A 20,948-nucleotide genomic window follows, 5' to 3' on the forward strand; every position below is an offset into this window, starting at 1 on the left:
GAATGCTCTGCCACCTTTAAAAATCGTGTTTTTGAAGAATGTTCAATGGCATGCAAAAGCTGTTTATGATATACTGTTACATAAAAAAAGCAACTTATAAAGCTGTCCATAAAGTACGATTCTAATTTTGTTTTTAATTTTACATATATACCATATGACCCAGCAATTCCACACCTAGGTGTGTACCCAAAAGACTTGAAAGCAGAGACTCAGACAGATATTTTTATGCCAGTGTTCATTGCAGCATTATTCACAATAGCCAAAAAGTGGAAATAACCTAAATGCCTATCAGTGGATGAATGGATAAACGAAATGTAGTACATACATACAATGGAATACTATGCAGGCAGTAAAAGAAATGAAGTCTTGATATATGCTACAATATGGATGGAGTTTGAAGACATTATGCTGAGTTAAATAAGTCAGTTACAAAGGGACAAATATTATATGACCTTTTTTTTTCTGCTTATCACATATTTTTATTTAGAGGGAGACAGTGCTACATAGTGTAGTGTTTCTCAAATGTAAGAAATACACCAAAACCCCCACTGCTGTCAGGTAGATTCAGACTCAAAGCGACCCTGTAGGACAGAGTAGAGCTGCCCCTGTGTGAGCTCTCTTATATAAAAAGACAAGAAGAGGCAAATGTATAGAGACCAACGTTTCTTAGTGGTTACCAGGGGCAGGAGGGAGGGGGGAAAAGGTGATTATTACTTATGGAGTACTGAGGTTCAGATTATGGTGATGGAAAAAAATGGTGTTGGTTAAGGATAGGGTCGCACAACCAATAGAATTGCTGTCAATAAGTAGTATACTTGTAAAAAGTTTAATTGGCTAAAGGTGTGTGATAGATACATTTACAACAATGACACACACAAGAGTAGCTGCTGAGGAGAGCAGTGGGATGCAGACCCCAAATTCTCATAAAAACACCAGACTTAATTGTCTGACTGAGCTGAGAAGGACCCCAGTGGTTATGGTCCCCAGACCTTCTGTTAGCCCAAGACAGGAACCATTCCCAAAGCCAACTCTTCAGACAGGGATTGGATTGGATAATGGGATCGAAAATGATATTGATGAAGAATGAGCTTCTTGGATCAAGTAGACACATGAGACTATGCTGGCATCTCCTGTCTGGAGGGGAGATGAGAGGGCAGAGGGGGTCAGAAGCTGGCCGAATAGATACGAAAAGAGAGAGTGGAGGGAAGGAGTGTGCTGTCATTAGGGGAGAGCAATTAGGAGTATATATGGATTATACCTCAACATAAAGAAAACAAAAATCCTCACAACTGGACCAATGAGCAACATTATGATAAACAGAGGAAAGATTGAAGTTGTCAAGGGTTTCATTTTACTTGGATCCACAACCAACAGCCATGGAAGCAGCAGTCCAGAAATCAAAAGACGCATTGTATTGGGTAATCTGCTGCAAAGGACCTCTTCAAAGTGTCGAAGAGCAAAGATGTCACCTTGAAGACTAAGGTGCGCCTGACCCAAGCCATGGCATTTGCAATAGCATCATATACATGTGAAAGCTGGGCAACGAATAAGGAAGACCAAAGAAGAATTGACACCTTTGAATTGTGGCGTTGGCGAAGAATATTGAATATACCATGGACTCCCAAAAGAACGAACAAATCTGTCTTGGAAGAAGTACAGCCAGAATGCTCCCTAGAGGCAAGGATGGCGAAACTGCGTCTTACGTACTTTGGACATGTTGTCAGGAGGGATCAGTCCCTGGAGAAGGACATCATGCTTGGCAGAGTACAGGGTCAGCGGAAAAGAGGAAGACCCTCAACGAGGTGGATTGACACAGTGGCTACAAAAATGAGCTGAAGCATAACAACAATTTTAAGGAAGGCTTAGGACTGCGCAGAGCTTTGTTCTGTTGTGCATAGGGTCACTGTGAGTCGGAACTGACTTGACGGCACCTAACAACAACAACAAGCAAGGCGTATATAAATTTTTGTATGAGAAACTGACTTGATTTGTAAACTTTCGCTTAAAGCACAATAAAAAAAAAAAAAAAAGTAGGTGCTGAGGTTGCTTATATACAACCAAACGCTTCATGGGATTTGGTTCCTTGATTTGGAGGTTTAGGGTCATGGTTTCATGGGGCATCACAGTTAATTGGCCTAATAATGTGTTTAGTGCTTCTGTTCTACTTTCTAGTCCCTTGCATAGTGCTTGGGGTCTTAAAAGCTTGCAAGCAGCCATCTAAGCTACAACAATTGGTCTGTATTTGCCTGGAGCAACAGAGGAAGAAAGAGATTCAGGAATAGGAGTACGAAATGGAATATGTGGCTAATTGCCTCCGGGAACAAGTGCCTCCTTTGCTATGAGACCAGAAGAACTTGATGGTACCCAGCTACCATTACTGAACTTTTTAGGTTATATAGATGAATTCTATAGACGATTCTATAGAAAAGTCCTGATCAAAAGGGAGAAAATGCAGAATTTCACATTCTCATGGACCTCAGACTCTCTGGAGCCGTGGAGTCTGGATGAACCCCTGAAAGGATTGCCCTACGATAATCTTTAAACCTTAGATCAAAAATATCCCCTGAAGTCTTCTTAAAGCCAAACAATAGTTTAGCTTAACTAGTAAAGAATGTCTGCCTTGACCATTGTGCTTTTTTAAGATTTGTCTATATGGGATCAAATGGACAATAGAAACGCGAAAGATTACATAGGAACCTTAGGGGGCAGTCAGTTTATGTTAATGGGGGAGGCACAACTCGAAAAAAGAGGGTGAGAATGGTTGCACAACTCAAAGAGAAACTGTTGAATTGGTGTATATTCTCAACAACAAAAAAATAATTTTTAAGTTGAAAAATATTTTAAAATTGCATATATAAATATTCATAAAACATATTAATGTATGTATATAAATTTTTTTATTATGCCAAAATGTTAGCAGTGGCTATAGCCCGGTAGTAGAATTTTTTTTAATTTATTGTGTTAAAATATTTATAACAAAAAACTTGTCATTTAACTATTTTTTAAGTGTATGATTCAAATGATATTAATTACATTCATCATATTGTACAACCATCACCAGTATTTCCAAGTTTGTCATCACCCCAAACAGAAACTCAGTACCCCTTAAGCAATAACTTCCCATTCTTTCCTCCGTCTGCCCCTGGCAAACACTAATAGACATTTGTCTCTATGTCTTTGCCTATTCTAGATATTTCATATAAGTGGAATCATGCATTTGCCCTGTTTTGTATGACTTATTTCATACAGCATAATGTTTTCAAGGTTCATTCATGTCATAGCATGTGTCAGAACTTTTTTTCTCTTCATGGCTGAATAATACTCCATTGTTTGTGTCCACCGCATTTTATTTATCCATTCATCTGTTGCCCTACTCCCTTGGTTATTGTAAACAATGCAGCAGTGAGCACTGATACACAAGTATCCAGTAGTGAACTTTTACAGGTGATTTTTATTTCCCACTTTTCTATGTATTCTCACAGTTTTCTACATATGCTCGTTATAAGTAGTGGGGAAAGTCACCACGTGACCCTTTCAGTTAGCTGAGTCAGCACTAAAGAAGCTGTTTGCATTTTGGCCAGTTGACGTTATCAGTCCCGACCCAGATAGGCATCTTAGCAAAATGCCTATTATTTATTTCTGAATGCTGACCTATGGTTGGGAAGTATTTATCTTCTAGAAATATATCTGTCAAGATTAATTCCTGGCTGATACTTGAGAACTCTAAATATAGGTAGAGCTAAGGAGATATCAGTAAATTCTCTGAGTGTGCCCAGAATATTCCCCCAGGTTATATTTGTTTCAGAACGTGGGTGGAGCAAGTTGTAGACTAGGTTTACCCCAAGTCTTAAGAAACAAGAAGTACGAGCAAAATACAGTCATGTGTCACTTAACTTCCACCATAGTTCTGTGAAATAGACATTGTGCAAACGCTATATTATATACAGGCAGTCCCTGGGTTACGCCCAGCCCTGCCCACTGTTCTGCCTGCCTGAGGAGCAGGAGTAGCCCCCCACCCCCATCCCCACTTGCAGCCCCCACCACTGCCTACCCGCCAGACAGGACAAAGCCTGAGAGCTGTATCCACTGGATACAAGAGGCCAGCCTTGTATGGCCGGCAGGGGCTGCACTGGCAGCTAGATCTGGACTTTGTGCACATGCAGGCAGGGGCACGTACAGGGTGGGGAGGTGCATGGAGAGGTGGCCATAGGTCCTGGACTGGGTGGGGAGCTGGTGTGCGAGTGGCAGGAGCACAGCTGCTGGTGGCAGCCCCGGCTGCTGCTGCCCTCGCTGCTGCCACCCTGTTAGTGTGGCTGCTTCCTGATCATGTAGAGCTGCTGCCCTGAAGCTGGGAGCCTGTGAACGCTCTGTCCACTACAGGAGCCGAGGAGCCCTGGCAGGCACTGCCCTGAGCCGGGAGGGAAGGGCTGCAAGGTTGCTGGGCAGGTGAATGAAGCCAAAAGGAGGGAAAGGAGCAGGAGGTGTGGTGGGGATTGGGATGGGCTGTGGAGCTCCTCTGCTCGTTCACTCTGGGGGCTTAGGGTCTTTAATACCATTAGAGAGAAAAATAAACAAAAGTAGAGCTGCTTTCCCTTAAAAACACCTTATAGGACCATGGATGTATATGCAGTCGGACATTGCCCAAACAGACATTGTGGAGCACGTGACTGTACAGCCAGAAGAGAAACAAGACTTGTCTCTAAAGACCTGTGAAGACCCAGAATTATAAATATCTCTGTTTACCTTCAGAGCCCTGGTGGCGCAGTGGTTAAGAGCTAAGGTTGCTAACCATAAGGTCAGCAGTTCAAATCCACCACCCTCTCCGTGGAAACACTATGGGGCGGTTCTCTTCTGTTCTATAGGGTCACTACAGGAATCTGCATTTTCAGGCCCCCTATGGGATTGTTTGCATTTGTTTTGCATCTGTCCACCAGGGTCTGCCTGTGGGCAGGAAGATAGAAGGAAAGAATTGGCTCTGGCCACCCATATTCACCCTTATCTTACCCTTAAAGCAGAACCCCCCTTGGGAAACTTTTCTTTCTTCAGTTCATCCAAGAAACATTTGTCAAGCACCTAACCTATTCTGTTTTTGTTGTTAGGCATCTCTAGTCGTTTGTGACTCATAGCGACCCCATGTGACAAAGTAGAATTGCCCATAGGGTTTTCTTGGCTATGATCTTTTACAGGAGCAGATATCCAGGTCTTTCTCTAGCAGAACCACTGGTTGGGTTTGAACTGCCAACCTTTCAGTTAGCAGCCAAGTGCTTAACTGTTTGCTCCACCAGGGGTCTAAGCCCCAGAAATGTGAAGTCAAATGAGACTGGAGCCCTCAGGAAGCTCGGTCAGTTGGGGAAATCAGACCTATAATGAGACATAAATAATAATAATAAATCATAATAAAATGAATCTTAATAAAGAAGGATACATCTTCATTTGAATAAAATTCAGAACCTACAAAGAGAAAAATTGCCCACAATCCCAATGCTCAGTGATAACTACTATTGACATTTTGATATCTATGCCTCTTTTCTGTGCACACATATATACCATATATCACATGTGTAGATTTATACATATATTTTTACATACAGTCTTGTAACCAGTTTGGTAAATGACTCAATTAAATGGCTGCCTATATTCCACTGTATGGCTGTATGTCGTATATTTAATCAACCTCCTATTAATGAAAACTTTAAACAACACTCTAATGAATTTTCTTGGACACATGTCATTGAATCCTTGACCCTAAAACTTTCCAAGCCAGGAATCTCCAATACAGAAAAATCCTAACCATACACCCATTAATATAAATTAACTGCCTGAGGTGGCCCGAGCTTTTCCTGGAGCACAGATTGCCCACTATCAAGGGCACAGGTTTCTCCAGTAACAAATGGGTGAATGTGCTGGGTATAGGCTTGGTGACTGGATGTCCTGCAGGAGGATGACGGAACCCATCACTTGGTCTCTCCACAAGCCTCCTTTGGAACTAACAAGAGACTTAGGGGATCCCTTCATTCCCACACATCCTTCAGTGAGCACGTATTAAGCCTGGGCCAAGCAACAGGACATGCCCCTGACAGACAAGGAGCTCAGTAAATATCCCTGGTGATGTTAAGCTGCAGTCCTGGCCGCCTTGAGGAGCCCACAGTCTTGACAGTAAATTCAGGCTTGCTTGCATGTGTCTCCAGTTTTCCTAAGAAAAACAAGCTTTGCATCTATCCTTAAAACGTGATGGCTCCTGAGTTCCTCTAATGTAGCAATTCTTAATCCACAAATCAGAATCCCTGGGGGAGGGAAGGATTTTAAAAACTGATGCCCCTTCCCGGAGATTCTAACACACCACCTGGGAGGCTCTCCTCACTGATGTGGTTCCCTTCATCTCAGTGGTTCACGTCAAATCGTACAGGATACTCTTTATCCAGAGGCTGCCTCTCACCTGTTTTTGGCATGAGAACCAGGCAAAGTGCATGGCCTTTAGGTATCCTCAGCCCAGCCAGGTTTGCTAGGACACCCAGAAGCTTCATTGCCTTTTTTTTTTTTTTTTTTTAACATCTCTTTAGCAGTTTACAAAAGTCTTTTACTTTATTTCTTTCAAGGATAGTCCTAAGGTGTAGTGGTCAAGGGCATGGCCTATCAGACCACCTGGATTCAAATCCCAGCACAGCTTCATGAGCAGGTTACATAACTGTTCTGAGCCTTAATCATCTCACATGGAAAATGGGAATAATAATAGACCTACAGCATAGAGGTGGTAAGATTAAATGAGATAGTCCACATAAGAGCATATAGCAGGGTGCATGGCACACAGTAAATAATAAATGTCAGCTGGCATTGTCATTAGTTTAAATATTATCATTGATTTGTGAAACATCCCAATATCCATATTTTAGCATCCCTTTTTACAGTAAGAAAGCTGAAGCTCAGAGCATGCTTGTCCCAGTTATCACCTCTTAAGCCCCCAGCAAAAATATACACGCAAGCGCGCACACGCGCGCACACACACGCACACACACACGCACACCCTTCTCTTATTGGTGGTCTGTGTAAGATAGAAAATACTCAAAGCCAGTCGCCAGAGTCAGTGTTATCGTAGGCAAGAGATTCACGCTGGAAAGGCCAAGAAAATATCTTCCAATAAGCTATGTGAGGCAGGAGCCAAGATCGGACAAGGTGAGTGGTTACAACATTTGAGAGATGTGAGGTAATAAATGTAAAACTAAGTGAGTTTGAATTTATGCCCAAGGGAAGCAGTAACTAGAGATGAGAATGTAGTTGTGCTGGCTTAAAAGGGTAGTCCAGCTTTGTGTTTTTGGTTTAGCCATAGCATATGTGAGGGGACACCTTAGTGCTTAGTGACTGCTGTGGATTGAATTAGTCCCATCAAAATGTGTGTCAGCGTGGCTAGGCCATGATTCCCAGTATTGTGTGATTGTCCATCATTTTGTGATCTGATGTGATTATCCTATGTTTTGTAAATCCTAACCTCTATGATGTTAATGAGGCAAGATTAGAGGCAGTTATGTTAATGAGGCAGGACTCAAGTACAGGATTAAGCTGTATTTTGAGTCAATCTCTTTTGAGATTTAAAAGAGAGAATCAAGCAGAGAGAAGAGAGAACTCATACCACCAAGAAAGAAGAGCCAGGAGTGAAGGATGTCCTTTGGACCCAAGGTCCCTGCACTAAGAAGCTCCTAGACCAGGGGAAAATTGATGACAAGGCCTGTCCCCCGGAGCATACAGAGAGACAAAGCCTTCCCCTGGAGCTGGCACCCTGAATTTGGACTTCTAGCCTCGTAAACTGTGAGAGAATAAACTTCTCTTTGTTAAAGCCATCTACTTGTGGTATTTCTGTTATAGCAACACTAGCTAGCTAAGACAGTGACGCTGTGACCAGGGTGGGTCACAGACATCATTAGTCTCCTCACGGCCGGGGCTGAGGGGTGGTGGCTCTAGGATTGGCCTCCTATGATGAAGTACTGTTTATCACAGTCTTAGCTAATGATGCCCCTTCATGCTGCCTGAAACTGAGGGTTAGCCTTCTTTGCCATCACGTGGTGTTCCAGTTATTAATTGTTGCATAAAAAACCACCCCAAAATTTAGTGGCATAAAACAACATCAATTTTATTATGTTCACAATTTTGTGGGTCAGGAATTTGGGCAGGGCCCGGGAGTTGTCCTCTGTTCTGCTCTGCAACACCTGGAGCCTCAGCTGAGATGGCTTGAATGGCTGGAGATGTTGGCACTGCTCCAGTGGGGCCATATGTCTGGGGCTTTGTGTCCTGTCCACATAGTGCCTGCTGGAGCTGGACTATCCAAGATGGCTCCTTCACTCCCGTATCAGGAGCCTGGACTGGCTGGAATGGCTATTGCTCTCCAGGCAGTCTCTCCATGTGGCTAGCTTGGAACTCTTTATAGCATGATGATCTCAGGTCAGACTTTTTACACAAGAGTAGTTTCCCCAGAGTGAGCGTTCCAAGAGGTCCCGGCAGAAGCTGCTGTAAACCTCACAAGTCCCAGAATAGATGTCACCTCTCAGTTTGGGAACAGTATGCGTGTACAGGAAGGGAGAGAATTGGCACAGCCACCTTGGAGACAAACTACCACACTTGGGGAGGGTTTGTTAAGACTGTGTGCTTTTGAGTCACAGATATTGGCTCATATCTCATCTCTGTGACTTTCTAACTCTGAAATGTTGGGTAAGTTACTTAAGTACTCTGGGCCTCTATTTCTTTATAAAATGAGGATAAGGATCCACTATGGCACACAATTATAAGACTTAAATGAGATAAGTATGGTGCTTGGCACAATGCCTAACACCTAGTAAATTCTCATGTAATGGTTATTGTTTTTGTTGCTGTGTGCCTTTGAGTCGTTGCCGACTCATAGAAGCCCTGGTGGTGCGACGGTTAAGTGCTCAGCTGCTAGCCAAAAAGTCAGCAGTTCAACCTACTTGCACACCACGGAAGAAAAGACCTGGCAATCTGCTCCCGTAAAGATTTCAGCCTAGGAAACCCTATGGGGCAGTTCTACTCTGCCCTGTAGGGTTGCCATGAGTCGCTTAATGGTACCAAAAAAACCTAGCTCACTGCCGTCAAGTCAGCTCAAACTCCAAGTGACGCTATAGGACAGAGTTGAACTGCCCCATAGAATTTCCAAGGCTGTACATCTTTACGAAGCAGATTGCCAGAGATTTCTCCCGTGAGTTACTGGTGGGTTCAAACTGCCTGCCTACCTTTCAGCTAGCAGCCGAGTGCTTAACCACTGTGCCAACAGGGGTCCTCACTTAATGGTAGCCATAGAAATCACGAGTACTGTTATTATTCCAGCTTGTCCTTTGCACAGTCGTGTGTTCATTCATTCATTCAGCAAATGGGTGCTGCATGCTCAGAGTGTACCAGGCACTGGCTCCCCCCCAGTTGCAAGGATAATGTATTGAGGACAAAGACCAGTCAGCCTTTTAGACTGTTTGGACGGCATGACTGGCTCCTCAGTGCCGGCCAGCATCGTTGGAATAAGCAAGCCTATTTTTTCCCCTAAGCCTCTGAAATCACATTATTTTTGGTCTTTTCCCAGTAAACTGTCCTGTTCTCACAATAGCAGCTCTCTTCTCATTTTGGATAGTGGGAATGTTAGTAGGAGAAGCAGGAGAAATAAACCTGCAAATGAGACTTCTTCCCCCAACTCAAACAGCATGTCCTCAGGTCCCCCTCAAGGACCTTGTGGACTGGGATGGTCAACACAGCACTGAGCACATCAGAGCCCCTCAGGAACAGGTAGTCCTGATGTCTGGGTGCCCGTGGGCCCTCCCTAGCATCCAGCATTGACACCTCAAATGCTGAGTTTGCAGGAAATATAGGAACGGTAACTCTGTGCAGCTTTTTACTGTACTGAATCATAAAAGAACACTATCAGGCATTCTCAAATAAAATGAAAAGCAAGACATTGAGAAGAATGCAGACCAAGCCAGGAGACGCCATTTGGCAGGAAACCTTAGCCCCATAGTCTGGTCTCTATGTCTTATTTGAGCCATTTTGTAACATGAGGATCTAATCAAAAATGCAAGGGCAGAGCTTCTAACCCATTACCTTTTAAAACCTCCAGGCTTCCCATAATAGGCGCGTGAAAAATCTCACTTGCTCAAATGAGCATCTTTGGCTTTCTTTTGAAGACACTGGTGCTTTAAGTAAATCTCACTTTCAGGAACTTGTTTTTAGGTTAATGATAAAAGAAAGTCACACTCATTAAGCTCTACCGTTGCAGCATCTAAAGGTAGCATGTTAGAGCATCACTGAATCTCACACCAACACTTTCCCTTAGTCCAGTTTCCCACCCAGAGCACGAGTATCTGCTGCATATCCCAGAGAGGTGACCATCCACCATCTCCCACGGTCATGGTGAACAAAACCAAGAGCTTATAGCTTCATTTTGATACTAGAGATGTCGGAAACCCCCGTCCAGCTTTCAAGGGGACCCAGTGGAGCACTAAAAAACAAAGCTGACAGTGACGCGAGCGCTGAGTGTAGGCAGTTGAAAGGGCTCAGCCTTCTTTGTGTGGTGATGGTCAGAGATCTCTCCCATCCTCTTCCACTATCATTTGTTGGTGAATTACTAATTTATGAGTCTGACTCATCCTGGGAGGCAAACACAGGCTCCATGTTCATTGCAGGGACGTGCTTAGCTTGCTGCACAATGTTCAGTGTCTCCAACAAGCTGACATCTTGTCTTGTAGGGACATTATTTCTTAACAAGTAGCTCCAAGTAGACAGATGAATTCCTTGTCAAACCAACTCTCAATCTCAGAAGCGTTTTCCCCACTTGGTTCTAAGACCGTGACAATTTGGCGTTGATCTGAAATCCGGTCCAGAAACCCCTGGGCCTCGTCCCTGTGGCCCTGAAGACCCTCTCCTCTTCACCCACAGATCCAACCAGCTGTCCCCATAAATATGGAAACGGAGCTACCCAGTAGGCTTGAGTGAGGTGGTGGTGGGTACAGAGGGAGGGGAAAGGTTGCAATAGAAGCATACTTGGAATACTATTTCTGTGGTTTTGAAAAACCATGAGCAGACATTTATCAGAATCTAAACTTGGGACAGGCCATGTCTGTTCTCAGCTCGTAGGGTGATTTATTCTTATTGTGGTAAAAATATGTATAACAAAATATTTGCCAGTTTAACAATTTTTATGTGTATAATCATTGACATTATGTTCATCGTGTTGTACAACCATCACCATTATCCTTTTCCAGATTATTCACCACCATTAACAGAAACTCAGTGTTCCCTAAGCAATGACTCCCCCTTTATCCCTCTCTCCCACCTCTGGTAACCACTTAAAAGCTTTGGTTTCTATATGTTTGCCTGTGTCATATAAGTGGCATCATACAATATTGGCCCTTTTGTAACTGACTTATTTCACGCAGCTTAATGTTTTCAAGGGTCATCCATGTTGTAACATGTATCAGAACATCATTTCTCTTTATGACTAAGTAATACTCCATTGTGAAGGTCCCTGGGGGCACAAGCACCTCGCGCTCCACTATTAACCTAAAAGTTGGCAGTTCGAACCTACCCAGCAGTGCCACAGAAAAAAGGCCTGCCAGTCTTCTTCCATAAAGATTACAGTCAACAAATTCCTATGGACCAATTCTACTCTGGAACACATGGGGTCGTCATGAGTCAGAATCGACTCAATGGCAATGGGTTTGTTGTTTTTTGTTTGTTTAATATTCCATTGTATGTATGTATTCCAGTTTATCTGTTCATCTGTTGATGGACATTTAGGTTGTTTCCACCTTTAGGTTATAGTGAATAGTGCTGCAACAAATGCTGGTGTACAGGTTTGGTACAGTGATTTTCAGAAGATCGTCTTCAGAGACCTAGCCTGTGACTAATGTGTGTCTACTTCTTTGACACACCACGACCTCGGTGGTGGTGTCAAAAGCCTGCTTCGTGTGGGTCAGACAGTGTCATATTTCAATGAGAGAGAGCTGGGTGGAGCTGTGCTTGGAATAGAAGGCAGAAATCAAAGATACCTATCTGGAGAAGGGAAGAAAACTAGACATGGTCTTAAGGAAAGACTGACTGAGGGTCTGAAAAAAAGAACCTTCGTCCCAGGCTCTGCTTGACATGGCATTTCGGCCTGACAGAATCTCCTGTCTCTTGCTGATTTGATGATAAAATATAGAGTGGACCCACAGGGAGAGCAAAAGCCTCGAGAAATAGATGGATAATTGGCTCTGAGCACTGTTTGCATGCTCGCTGCTGTAACTGTGAAACGCCGCACCAGCATGACTAATGCCTCTCCCCTTAGCCGAAATTAGATTTTGATTGTGTTTAGTAGATGTTCACTGAATCACAGATGTCTGAGGTAAAAAGACCCAACCTTCTCAGAAACACCTCCTGTGGAGTGTGTGGGATCATCCTCTCAGGCCTGGCTGAGGCTTCCAGAACTCAGCTGAAGGACCAGAAGTAACCCCTTCCCTCCCAAAGCCGCAGGAGCAAACCATTCTGGACCTCCTGGGGCTAGTCAGCTGTGGGCTCTGCGCTCATGGGGTTAAATGGAGAGCCACACCTTAGTGTGACTGTAGCATGTGTGTCACATCGGTGACTGATGGCTTTTATAGAACCTAAATTGACCTCAGAATGTCCCGTTCCTTATGAATTTTCACTGAATCACAGCTGTACCAGGTGTAGCGGTTGAAGTTCTTTGTAAGTTCACCTCACACAGTATTCCTCAGCCATTCGACCAATCCTGTCATGCAGTGTGCCCCAGTCAATGCTTTCTCGTTTTTCTTGCAGAATTTAGCCTACGAAATCATTCTAACCCTGGGACAGGCATTTGAAGTTGCTTACCAGCTAGCGCTACAAGCAAGAAAAGGGGGACATTCTTCCACACTTCCAGAAAGCTTTGAAAACAAACCCTCCAAACCCATCCCCAAGCCCCGCGTTAGCATTCGCAAGTCGGTGGTAAGTAGAAGAGGTACAGGTATTCTAAAAACCTTGAGCAGGAGGGAGAGGGAGTTCCACCTACCCGGCCCTCGAGTGGTATGGGTGCCATTTAGAATCAGGGACTGCCCTTCTTCATCCTGCATTGGCCTCCTCCAGCACGTGTGTGCCATCCTCTCATCCTGGTTCTAGCAACACTGTGAGGGAGCACCTGCCGGAACCTGGAGACTCAGAAAAGTCTACTCTTCACTACCTCTTATCTGTAGCAGCTCTGTGAGGGGCAGGGGTACTGCTGCTGTCCTTGGTGAATCTTTTCTGAAAGTGCAGGAAAGTTCCCTGAGGCTTCCATTGCCATACCACTGGGCTTTGCAGAGGTGCCCAGCTAGAGGAAGCTCTGCGCACAGGCTGGTGTGGCGTCCTGTGAGCTGCTCCGCATTGTGGGAAGCCTGTGCCTGGCCCTGGGTGCTTTCTCTCTGGCAGCTGAGGCACCCTGCGGAGTGGTGACTGCTCAGAAGGTGCAGCCCCCTCTTCCTCTCATCTGCCTTCCTATGGGAGATTCCTCCCCTTCCCTCCCACAAGCTCTGCAGACATCCTGTCCTAACAGGCTTTCATGACTTCAAAGCAGCCTCCTCTGGTAGTAGCAATACCCACAAGCTGGAAGGTTCCCAACCAGTCTCCCATCTGGTTTCGCTCCGGCTGCTGTGTAGCATCCTAGAAACTCAGGACTGTCGGGGCCGGCAGACATCACCCAGAATGCACTGCTCTCACGCCCACGTAGCCTTCCACCTGCAGCTGTCTCCTCCTTCCCACCTACCCCCATCCCCAGTGTCATGGGGGAAAAGTACAATTTTTTTCACATTTGCACAGAGGCACCTCCCTTTGTGACTGTTCGAGCTGCTTGTTTACAATCTTCTCTTCTAGCCCCAAAGCCTGTCTCCGTTCTTGGAAACTTCAGTGTCCATGGGAAGATCCCATCAGCATCTGGCCCCTCTGTTCCTTAACAGCTCACTTCTGGGGATCTTTTCCTCCACCCCATCTTAGCCACTCACTCTAGATGCATGCAGTTTACCTTATTATCACAAATAACCACACCTCCTCTAGAAAACCTTATTTCAAACACTACTCCCTGACTCCTTGGCACCTACACAACCCCACTGGCTCCCAGTTTTCTATCTCCAGCCTTGACCTACCCACAGAACACCAAACATATATGTTCAATTTTCTCCTTAACATTTCCACTGTGGTATATACCAGACGTCTGAAACTTACTGTGTCCGAGACAGAATGCTTGTTTCCCTCACGGCTGCTTCCCTCTAGATCTTCCCCATCTCAGTAAACAGCACAGCTATTCTCCCCTTCTGTTAAAGCCAAAAATCTAGGAGTCATCCTGGGTTCCTGTCTTCTCCTAATCCCTACCCAAACCATCAGCAAATCGCATCCACTCCACCGCTCAGCCATCTCAGATCTTCCCACTCTGTCCATTTCCGCTGTCATTGTTCTAGTCCAAACTGTCATCAACTCTCGACGAAACTACCGCAGCTTACCTTGGATGACTTCACACACAGCAACCGGAAGGAACTCCTTAAGACAAATCAGATCATGTCACCCCTGCCCCAAATACCTGAAGCTTAATCTCCCAACACGCTCCCCTGGGACGCTCAGGCCTTCCGGTTTCCTGAACATTCTAAGCTCACTCCTACCTGAGGCCCTTGTCCCGCTTGTTCCCTCCACCTGGAGTATTCCCCTCCCCTAATTTCTGCCTGCCGGTGGCATAGTGGTTAAAAGCTACAGCTGCTAACCAAAAGGTCAGCAGTACAAATCTACCAGGTGCTCCTTGGAAACTCTATGGGGCGGGTCTACTCTGTGCTATAGGGTGGCTATGAGTCAAAATGAACTCAACAGCGTTGGGTTTGGTTTTTGGTTAATTTTTGCCTGGCTGACTTCATCTCATCATTCAGGTTTCAGCTGCTTGAAGAGGTGTTTCCTGCAGGGCTTTGAGCTAGTTTGTCCTGGTTCTAAACCCCAGTTTCCTGACCATCCAGTCTGAAGTAGATGCCCAGTCAGGCTCAAGCGTATCACCTGCTTTTAATTCTCTATGTGACCTTTATTCATTGTTTGTTGGGTTTTTCGTTTGTTGTTTTTACTTATTTACTTGTTTATTGTCTATCTTCCCCCACTAAAATGTAAGTTTCATGCACACAAGGACCTCATCAGCTTTGTCACCACCTGGCCCAGACCCACTGCGGTACTCAATGAGTATTTGCGAATGAGTCAGTGAGGACCTGTGGATGGAATTAACAAAGATATCTTTGTGAAGGAATAGGCCGTTAAATGTCCAAAAATGTTCAGAGTGGTTTTGAAATTAGATTATTGTGTTTATTTTCACTGTGGACTGGATAAGTCTATTCATGGCAGGTGCCTCCATCTGACTTTGGTCCCCCTAGACGTCTTCCAGAGGAGCACAAAAGACTAGGTGCCATAAGGGCTCATAGAGTATTCATCTAAAAGCCTTCCCTGGGAAATGTGAAAGTATACACTGAATGATAATGTTCTTTACCCGACTCAAGAGCCTCTCTGTCCTTCTCAGCCAGTGACAGTGTTCCCTGGCCTTCTGCTCTAGTTGCTTATTGTTGAGAAATGTTCAGTGCTCCCTGAAAACACAGGAAGCTCCCTCCCCTCCCTGCCCCCCACCCCCAGCCTTGTTGCTTCGAAGCTCACAGCTCAAGAGAAAGAGGAGATGCCTTTTGCAGCTGCTTTACCCTCCAGCGCCTGAGCATAGCAGGTGGCCAGGGCCAGGGGCAGAGGTGGAAACACCAAAGGATGATGCAGCAATTTGAGAAAGAGTTCACCCTGGGCCTTTCCTGAGGGCTAACAGTTCAACCCTCACCCCAGGAATGACCAGTCTTACTTTGAATGCACAGGGACTAAGCCATTTTACCGCACAGCTGGGTTTGGTTCAAGGCGTCTCGTAGTCTAGCTGCTGATACCTCTTCACCCTCAGTTCTCTCCCCTTCCCATCCCCCTCTGTGCAGACTAACTGCGAGTGTGCAGAGGGCCACTTTCTCTTACCCCTGGGCTTTTGTACATGCTGTTCCTTCTCCTCAAATGCCCCCTCCTTCCACCTTTCCAGGAAAACTCTTGTTTATCTGGCAACTCTCTATTTAGATATCACCTCATTCATTTTTCAACAAGTATTTATTGTGTGCTTACTATTTACTGGGTTGCCAGGAGCTTTTCTAAGTTCCGGGGAAACAGCAATGAACAAAACAGACAAAATCCTGCCTTTGTGAGCATACACTGTAGTGGAGAATGAATAATTTAAAAAATAAGCTATGATGTGTGTGGCAGTCAGTACTATGAAGCATAAAGCTGTGAGTCACTAGAAAATCGGGGAGGGGAGCTCTTTTGTACAGACAAAACCGGGGTTGTCAGAGAAGGTGGTGGTGTTTGAGCTGAGACCTAAATGGCGTGAGGGCATGAAGCCTGCAGGTATCTGAAGAAGAGTGCTCCAGGCAGGGTGGATGGTGAGGGCAAAGGCAGGAGCTCGGTGGGTAAGGAACAGCCAGGCAGCAGTGTGGTTGGAGCACAGAAAGGCAGGCAGGCAGGGGCCCCACAGGTCACTGGGAGGGCCTGAGTGGGATGGAAACCATTGGAAACTTGAGAGCCGGAGAAGGACATGACCTGGTTAATGTCCTCCAGGAAGCTTCCCTGGCACCCAAACGTGTGCCCACAGAGCCCAGCCCTGTACCCCTCTTAGCTCACTTCTCAGTCAGGACTGATACCTGCTTCTTTGTCTGGTCCCCATCTGAGCTCCACACCTGCCCTTGAGGGCAAGAGCTGTGTTTCATTCAGCCGTCACACCCCCGTTCCTTCCCAGTGCCGTGCACATAGTTGATATCAGTGTGTGTCCAAGAAAGAACAAATGATTCTCATATACAAACCTCGCTCCAGTCCTGCCTGGGCATAATGGGTCCTCAGGTTGGTTTCCAAGCAGGGGTAAGATGCATGTTTGCCCCCCTGTGCAGGTACCGTATAACAGGCATCAGCCTTTTTGTTTTAAAGCAGATCGACCCATCTGAGCAAAAGACTCTGGCCAATCTGCCGTGGATTGTGGAGCCGGGCCAAGAAGCCAAAAGGGGAATTAATACCAAGTATGAAACCACAATTTTCTGATACCCACCGTCCTCCCGTCCTTGTGGTGCCTTGCACGCCAAGCAGTCCCAGAGCAGGCTTTCCTTCCCGCCTCCGTTTCCACCCAGCCCCGGAGGAAGACCGCTCTGTTTGTGTGGCCTTGTCTTGGGCGAAAGGCCACTGGCCATTTCTGGGGAAGTTCTTTCTGCACCAGTGACAGAAAATGCCACCAAGACTTTCCAGCCACAACCCCTGAGAGGCAGGAGTTGAGACGTGTTTTCCCTGACACTCCCAACTCCCCATCCCCGCCACCACCCAAGGTATTTCTAATGACCCTGCCCCATGTGTGCTTTGCTTTCTTTGGGGATAATACCTTTTGAAAAATCAAAGGGGATCTCTAATACTGCCTAAAAGTCTAAAAATCTTGGGTTTCTTTTTCACTGTCAGCAGTTTTAATGGTAAAGTCAGAACAGAGCTACCCCCATAAAGCATCTGTGAAATCATTGTATCACTGAGTATTGTGTAATGCAAAAGGACAAAAACTACCCCCATGATTGCCAAAACATTCTGTTTCCCAATTTCTATATTTGTGGATTTTATATGTCATCAACTATGTCAGATAAAGAAAACCTTTACATCTAATGATTGACTCAAAATTGAAGAATGATTTAAAAAAAAAAAAAAGCAATTTATTATGCACAGAAAAATGAGTCTTGTATCAAATATTTTTATTAAAAGAATGTTTCATTAATGCATTGATAAGAAAGCTAGGCTCATTGCGAGGGATGTTTTGGGCTCCATTTCAGATAATTGCCATTTCTATGCTATTACCAAGAGGACTGGCTCAGTTGGGGCAAAATACCGATGATGCTTAAACGAGAGCTGGAGGTTCGGGCAAGCAGACTGGCGTTGAACCGAAAGTGCTGATGCAGCCGTAAAGCCTGCAAAAATTGGTTTTTGTTTTTGTTTTTAATCTTGACAGTGTTTTAAAGAACATGTTAAAAAAAAAAAAAAAAAAACACTAGGGCTCCTGCTATCAAGATTTCTTTCGTGGAAACCTTGTTTGAGAAAGGTGTTAATAAAATTCTATTGCAAAAATTTTTTTCTAGAAAAAAATAAATAAATACAAAAAAAAAGAAGATATTCCAAAGTAATAAGCTCTTTTCTTGAAACAAATAAATAAATAAATGTTTGCTTACAATTTGATTAAATAAAATTTACTTACATTTCTTTAAGGTATTTTAATTTTTTTAATGTCTCTGTGGCGTATTTGTATGATACCATAATGTATATTTATGTAGAATCAAATTATATAAACAGTACCAATATCATTATAGAAGAAATTAACATTTTAATGTATATTGTTCTAATCGATTATATTGTGAATCCTTCTGAAGTTCATTATAGCGATATTAATAAATTGTGGGGATTGTCTTAATGTTTTTTTTTAATTAACCAATATTATTTTAAACCCAACTGAGATTATTGGTTGCATTCATCAGTTGGCAGGTTTGGAAGAAGGATAACTAAATTTTATTTGAAACTGACCAATGTATATGGTTTTAGTTTGGTGTTGAGAAATTTTAATACAATATTAAATTACTTGAACTGAATAGTTCCTTGTACATATTTTGCCTATTCACTGTTGATATGTATGTAGTAAACTGAGAGTCAAATAACACTAAAATGTGGCACCAAAAGGAAATTGTATAGGAGCAAAGTAAATAATAGCTTCGCTGAAACAGAAACATATATGTAAATATGCTTGGGCTTCCAGTTATAAATTTTGTAATTTTGTCATTTATAGCCTATTAAAAAAAAAAAGCACACAAAATAAAACAGGAGTTGTACAGCCACAGGTGCTTGGCTTCTCGTTCTGTGAGCACCTGCCCACTTCCTGTCAGGAGCAGAGCTAAAGACCCAGCCTTCTCAGCATCCACAGTTAAGGGATTTTTAATTGGCAAAACCGTTGAGAACATTTGCCTATTTCCAAATTTCAGCCAGTCTGAGAAAGGTACGCTAGCTTTTGAAGCTTGAATTTCAGTCCAAAAGTTCAGTTGTCTTTGTTTAAATATGAAAGGGGTATTAAGGTCCCAAAACCAAACCAACTGCTTATTGCAAGTCACCCCAACTCACGGCAACCCCATGTGTGTCAGAGTAGAACTGTGCTCCATGGAGTTTTCAGTGGCTGTGATCTTTCAGCGGTACCTCACCAGGACTTTCTTGCTTGGTGCCTCTGGGTGGATTCGAACCACCAACATTTCAGCTAATAGCCAAGCATCTAGGGGCATAGCTTCATGAGGAGGAGCTGCCAAAATAGAAATTTCCAAAAGAGAAACCACCACCAGACTGGATCACTTGTATATAAGTGCAGCATACAATTATCTACACATTAATCAGTTCTTCGACTTTCCCTAAAACACGTGTGGCAGCTGCAGATGGAGTGATAAAGGGGCCACGTTAGAAGTGCACTAGAAAGGTCAGTGATTCACATTCTGTATTCTGTGACCTTCCGGAGAAAATCTGCCTGCAGCTGGATCTAAATCTGTTCCTCTCAGACATCACACCAAACCCATCTGCGGGCACTCTGGCTTGCCATATGCAGAGCCCTTTGGGCTAAAACTAGCTCAACAGGAGGTGAGATTCGCTGAGACAGAAGGGTGGTTTCTGGCAGAGAGGTTGGGGCAGGGATTTTAGGTAGTATGCTTCCACCCGGCTAGTTTGGCCCTTTTTAATCTTTGTTGACACCAAGAGGCCAGCAGTCCTCTTATTTACATTTCTGTGGATCAAACCCTTATTTGTGTCATCAGTTATTCCCAGCACGAAGCAGATGGCACACTCCAATTGGGATCATTTAAGAGACTATTTATAGGATGATGAAAAAGTTTTGGAAATAGTGGTGATGGTTGTGGAAAAAAAAAAAAAAAAGAGGACTATTTACATAGGTGTGGACAACTATAAGGAGCCCTGGTAGCGCAATAGTTAAGTGCTCGGCTGCTAAGTTAAAGCCTGACTGTTCAAACCCAGCCAGCAGCTCCTCAAGAGAAGAACCTGGTGATCTGCTCCGGTAATGATTATACCTTAGAAAACCCTACGGGGCAGTTCTACTCTAAAACATGGGGTTGCTGCAAGTCAAAACTGGCTCGACAGCACCTAACAACAACCAGCATGTGAGGAAACCAGAGGGCAGAGCAGTAACCCTGGGCTGGTAACAGCCACGAATAAACCACCTCTGGGCCTGAAGGGGATGAAGAGGGAGAAGGCTGGAGAAGGCCACCCAGTGGGTTGAGGGACATGGTCAGTTGCAGTCCCCTCAGATGCTCTTGAGTAGATTTCAATCAGGGCTTCAAACCAGTTCGTTCCGGCTCAACCCCCTGCTGAAAATTTGCATTTCTACCCCAGATACACTGAATCAGAATCTACATTTTTAACAAGCTCCTCAGGTGATTCTTATGTATAGTAAATTTTGGTCCCTAACCGGTACCATTAGAAATGCAATTGTATGTGTCAGAGTAGGCCTGTGATCCATAGGGTTTTCAGTGGCTGGTTTTTTTGAAAGTAGATCTCCAGGCCTTTCTTCCAAGGCACCTCTGGGTGGATTTGAACCTTCCAGCCTTTCAGTTAGCAGCCAAGCACATTATTAACCATCTGCACCATCCAGGGATTCTGCCGGGGGTATAAAATACCCTGTCTTCACTCCCCACCCTCCATTCTGCATTGTATGTACCCAACTGGAAGCCGGAGGGCAAAGAATCCTTTGATACAGCCCACCCAGGGCAGAGAAGAGGGACAAGAGGATCTGGACGGGCCCACAAAAGCGAGCCAGCCCCTGTGCAAAAGAAGGATTTGTAGCTAAATTTTCCTGAAAGAGA

The 20,948-nt window shown here is 44.4% G+C and overlaps 1 protein-coding gene across 14 annotated transcripts in view; it reads left to right on the forward strand.

Moving 5' to 3' along the window:
* ANKS1B (ankyrin repeat and sterile alpha motif domain containing 1B) overlaps positions 1-17,200 on the forward strand; it is a 1,402,370-nt gene extending 1,385,170 nt beyond the window's left edge. For 7 of the 14 annotated variants that reach the window (XM_023559966.2, XM_003405282.4, XM_010599552.3 and 4 more), the window contains 2 exons: positions 12,799-12,966; positions 17,008-17,200. In XM_023559966.2, coding sequence (XP_023415734.2) covers positions 12,799-12,966; positions 17,008-17,118 — 279 coding nt within the window. In that variant the 3' untranslated portion in view covers positions 17,119-17,200. Of the gene's footprint in view, positions 1-12,798; positions 12,967-16,991 lie in introns of all 14 variants that reach the window. The other 7 variants (XM_023559973.2, XM_023559981.2, XM_023559999.2 and 4 more) reach the window with 2 other exon arrangements.
* The last annotated feature ends 3,748 nt before the right edge of the window (positions 17,201-20,948 follow it).

This window comes from Loxodonta africana, chromosome 4, assembly GCF_030014295.1.
Source record: "Loxodonta africana isolate mLoxAfr1 chromosome 4, mLoxAfr1.hap2, whole genome shotgun sequence".
Lineage (NCBI taxonomy): Eukaryota > Metazoa > Chordata > Mammalia > Proboscidea > Elephantidae > Loxodonta > Loxodonta africana.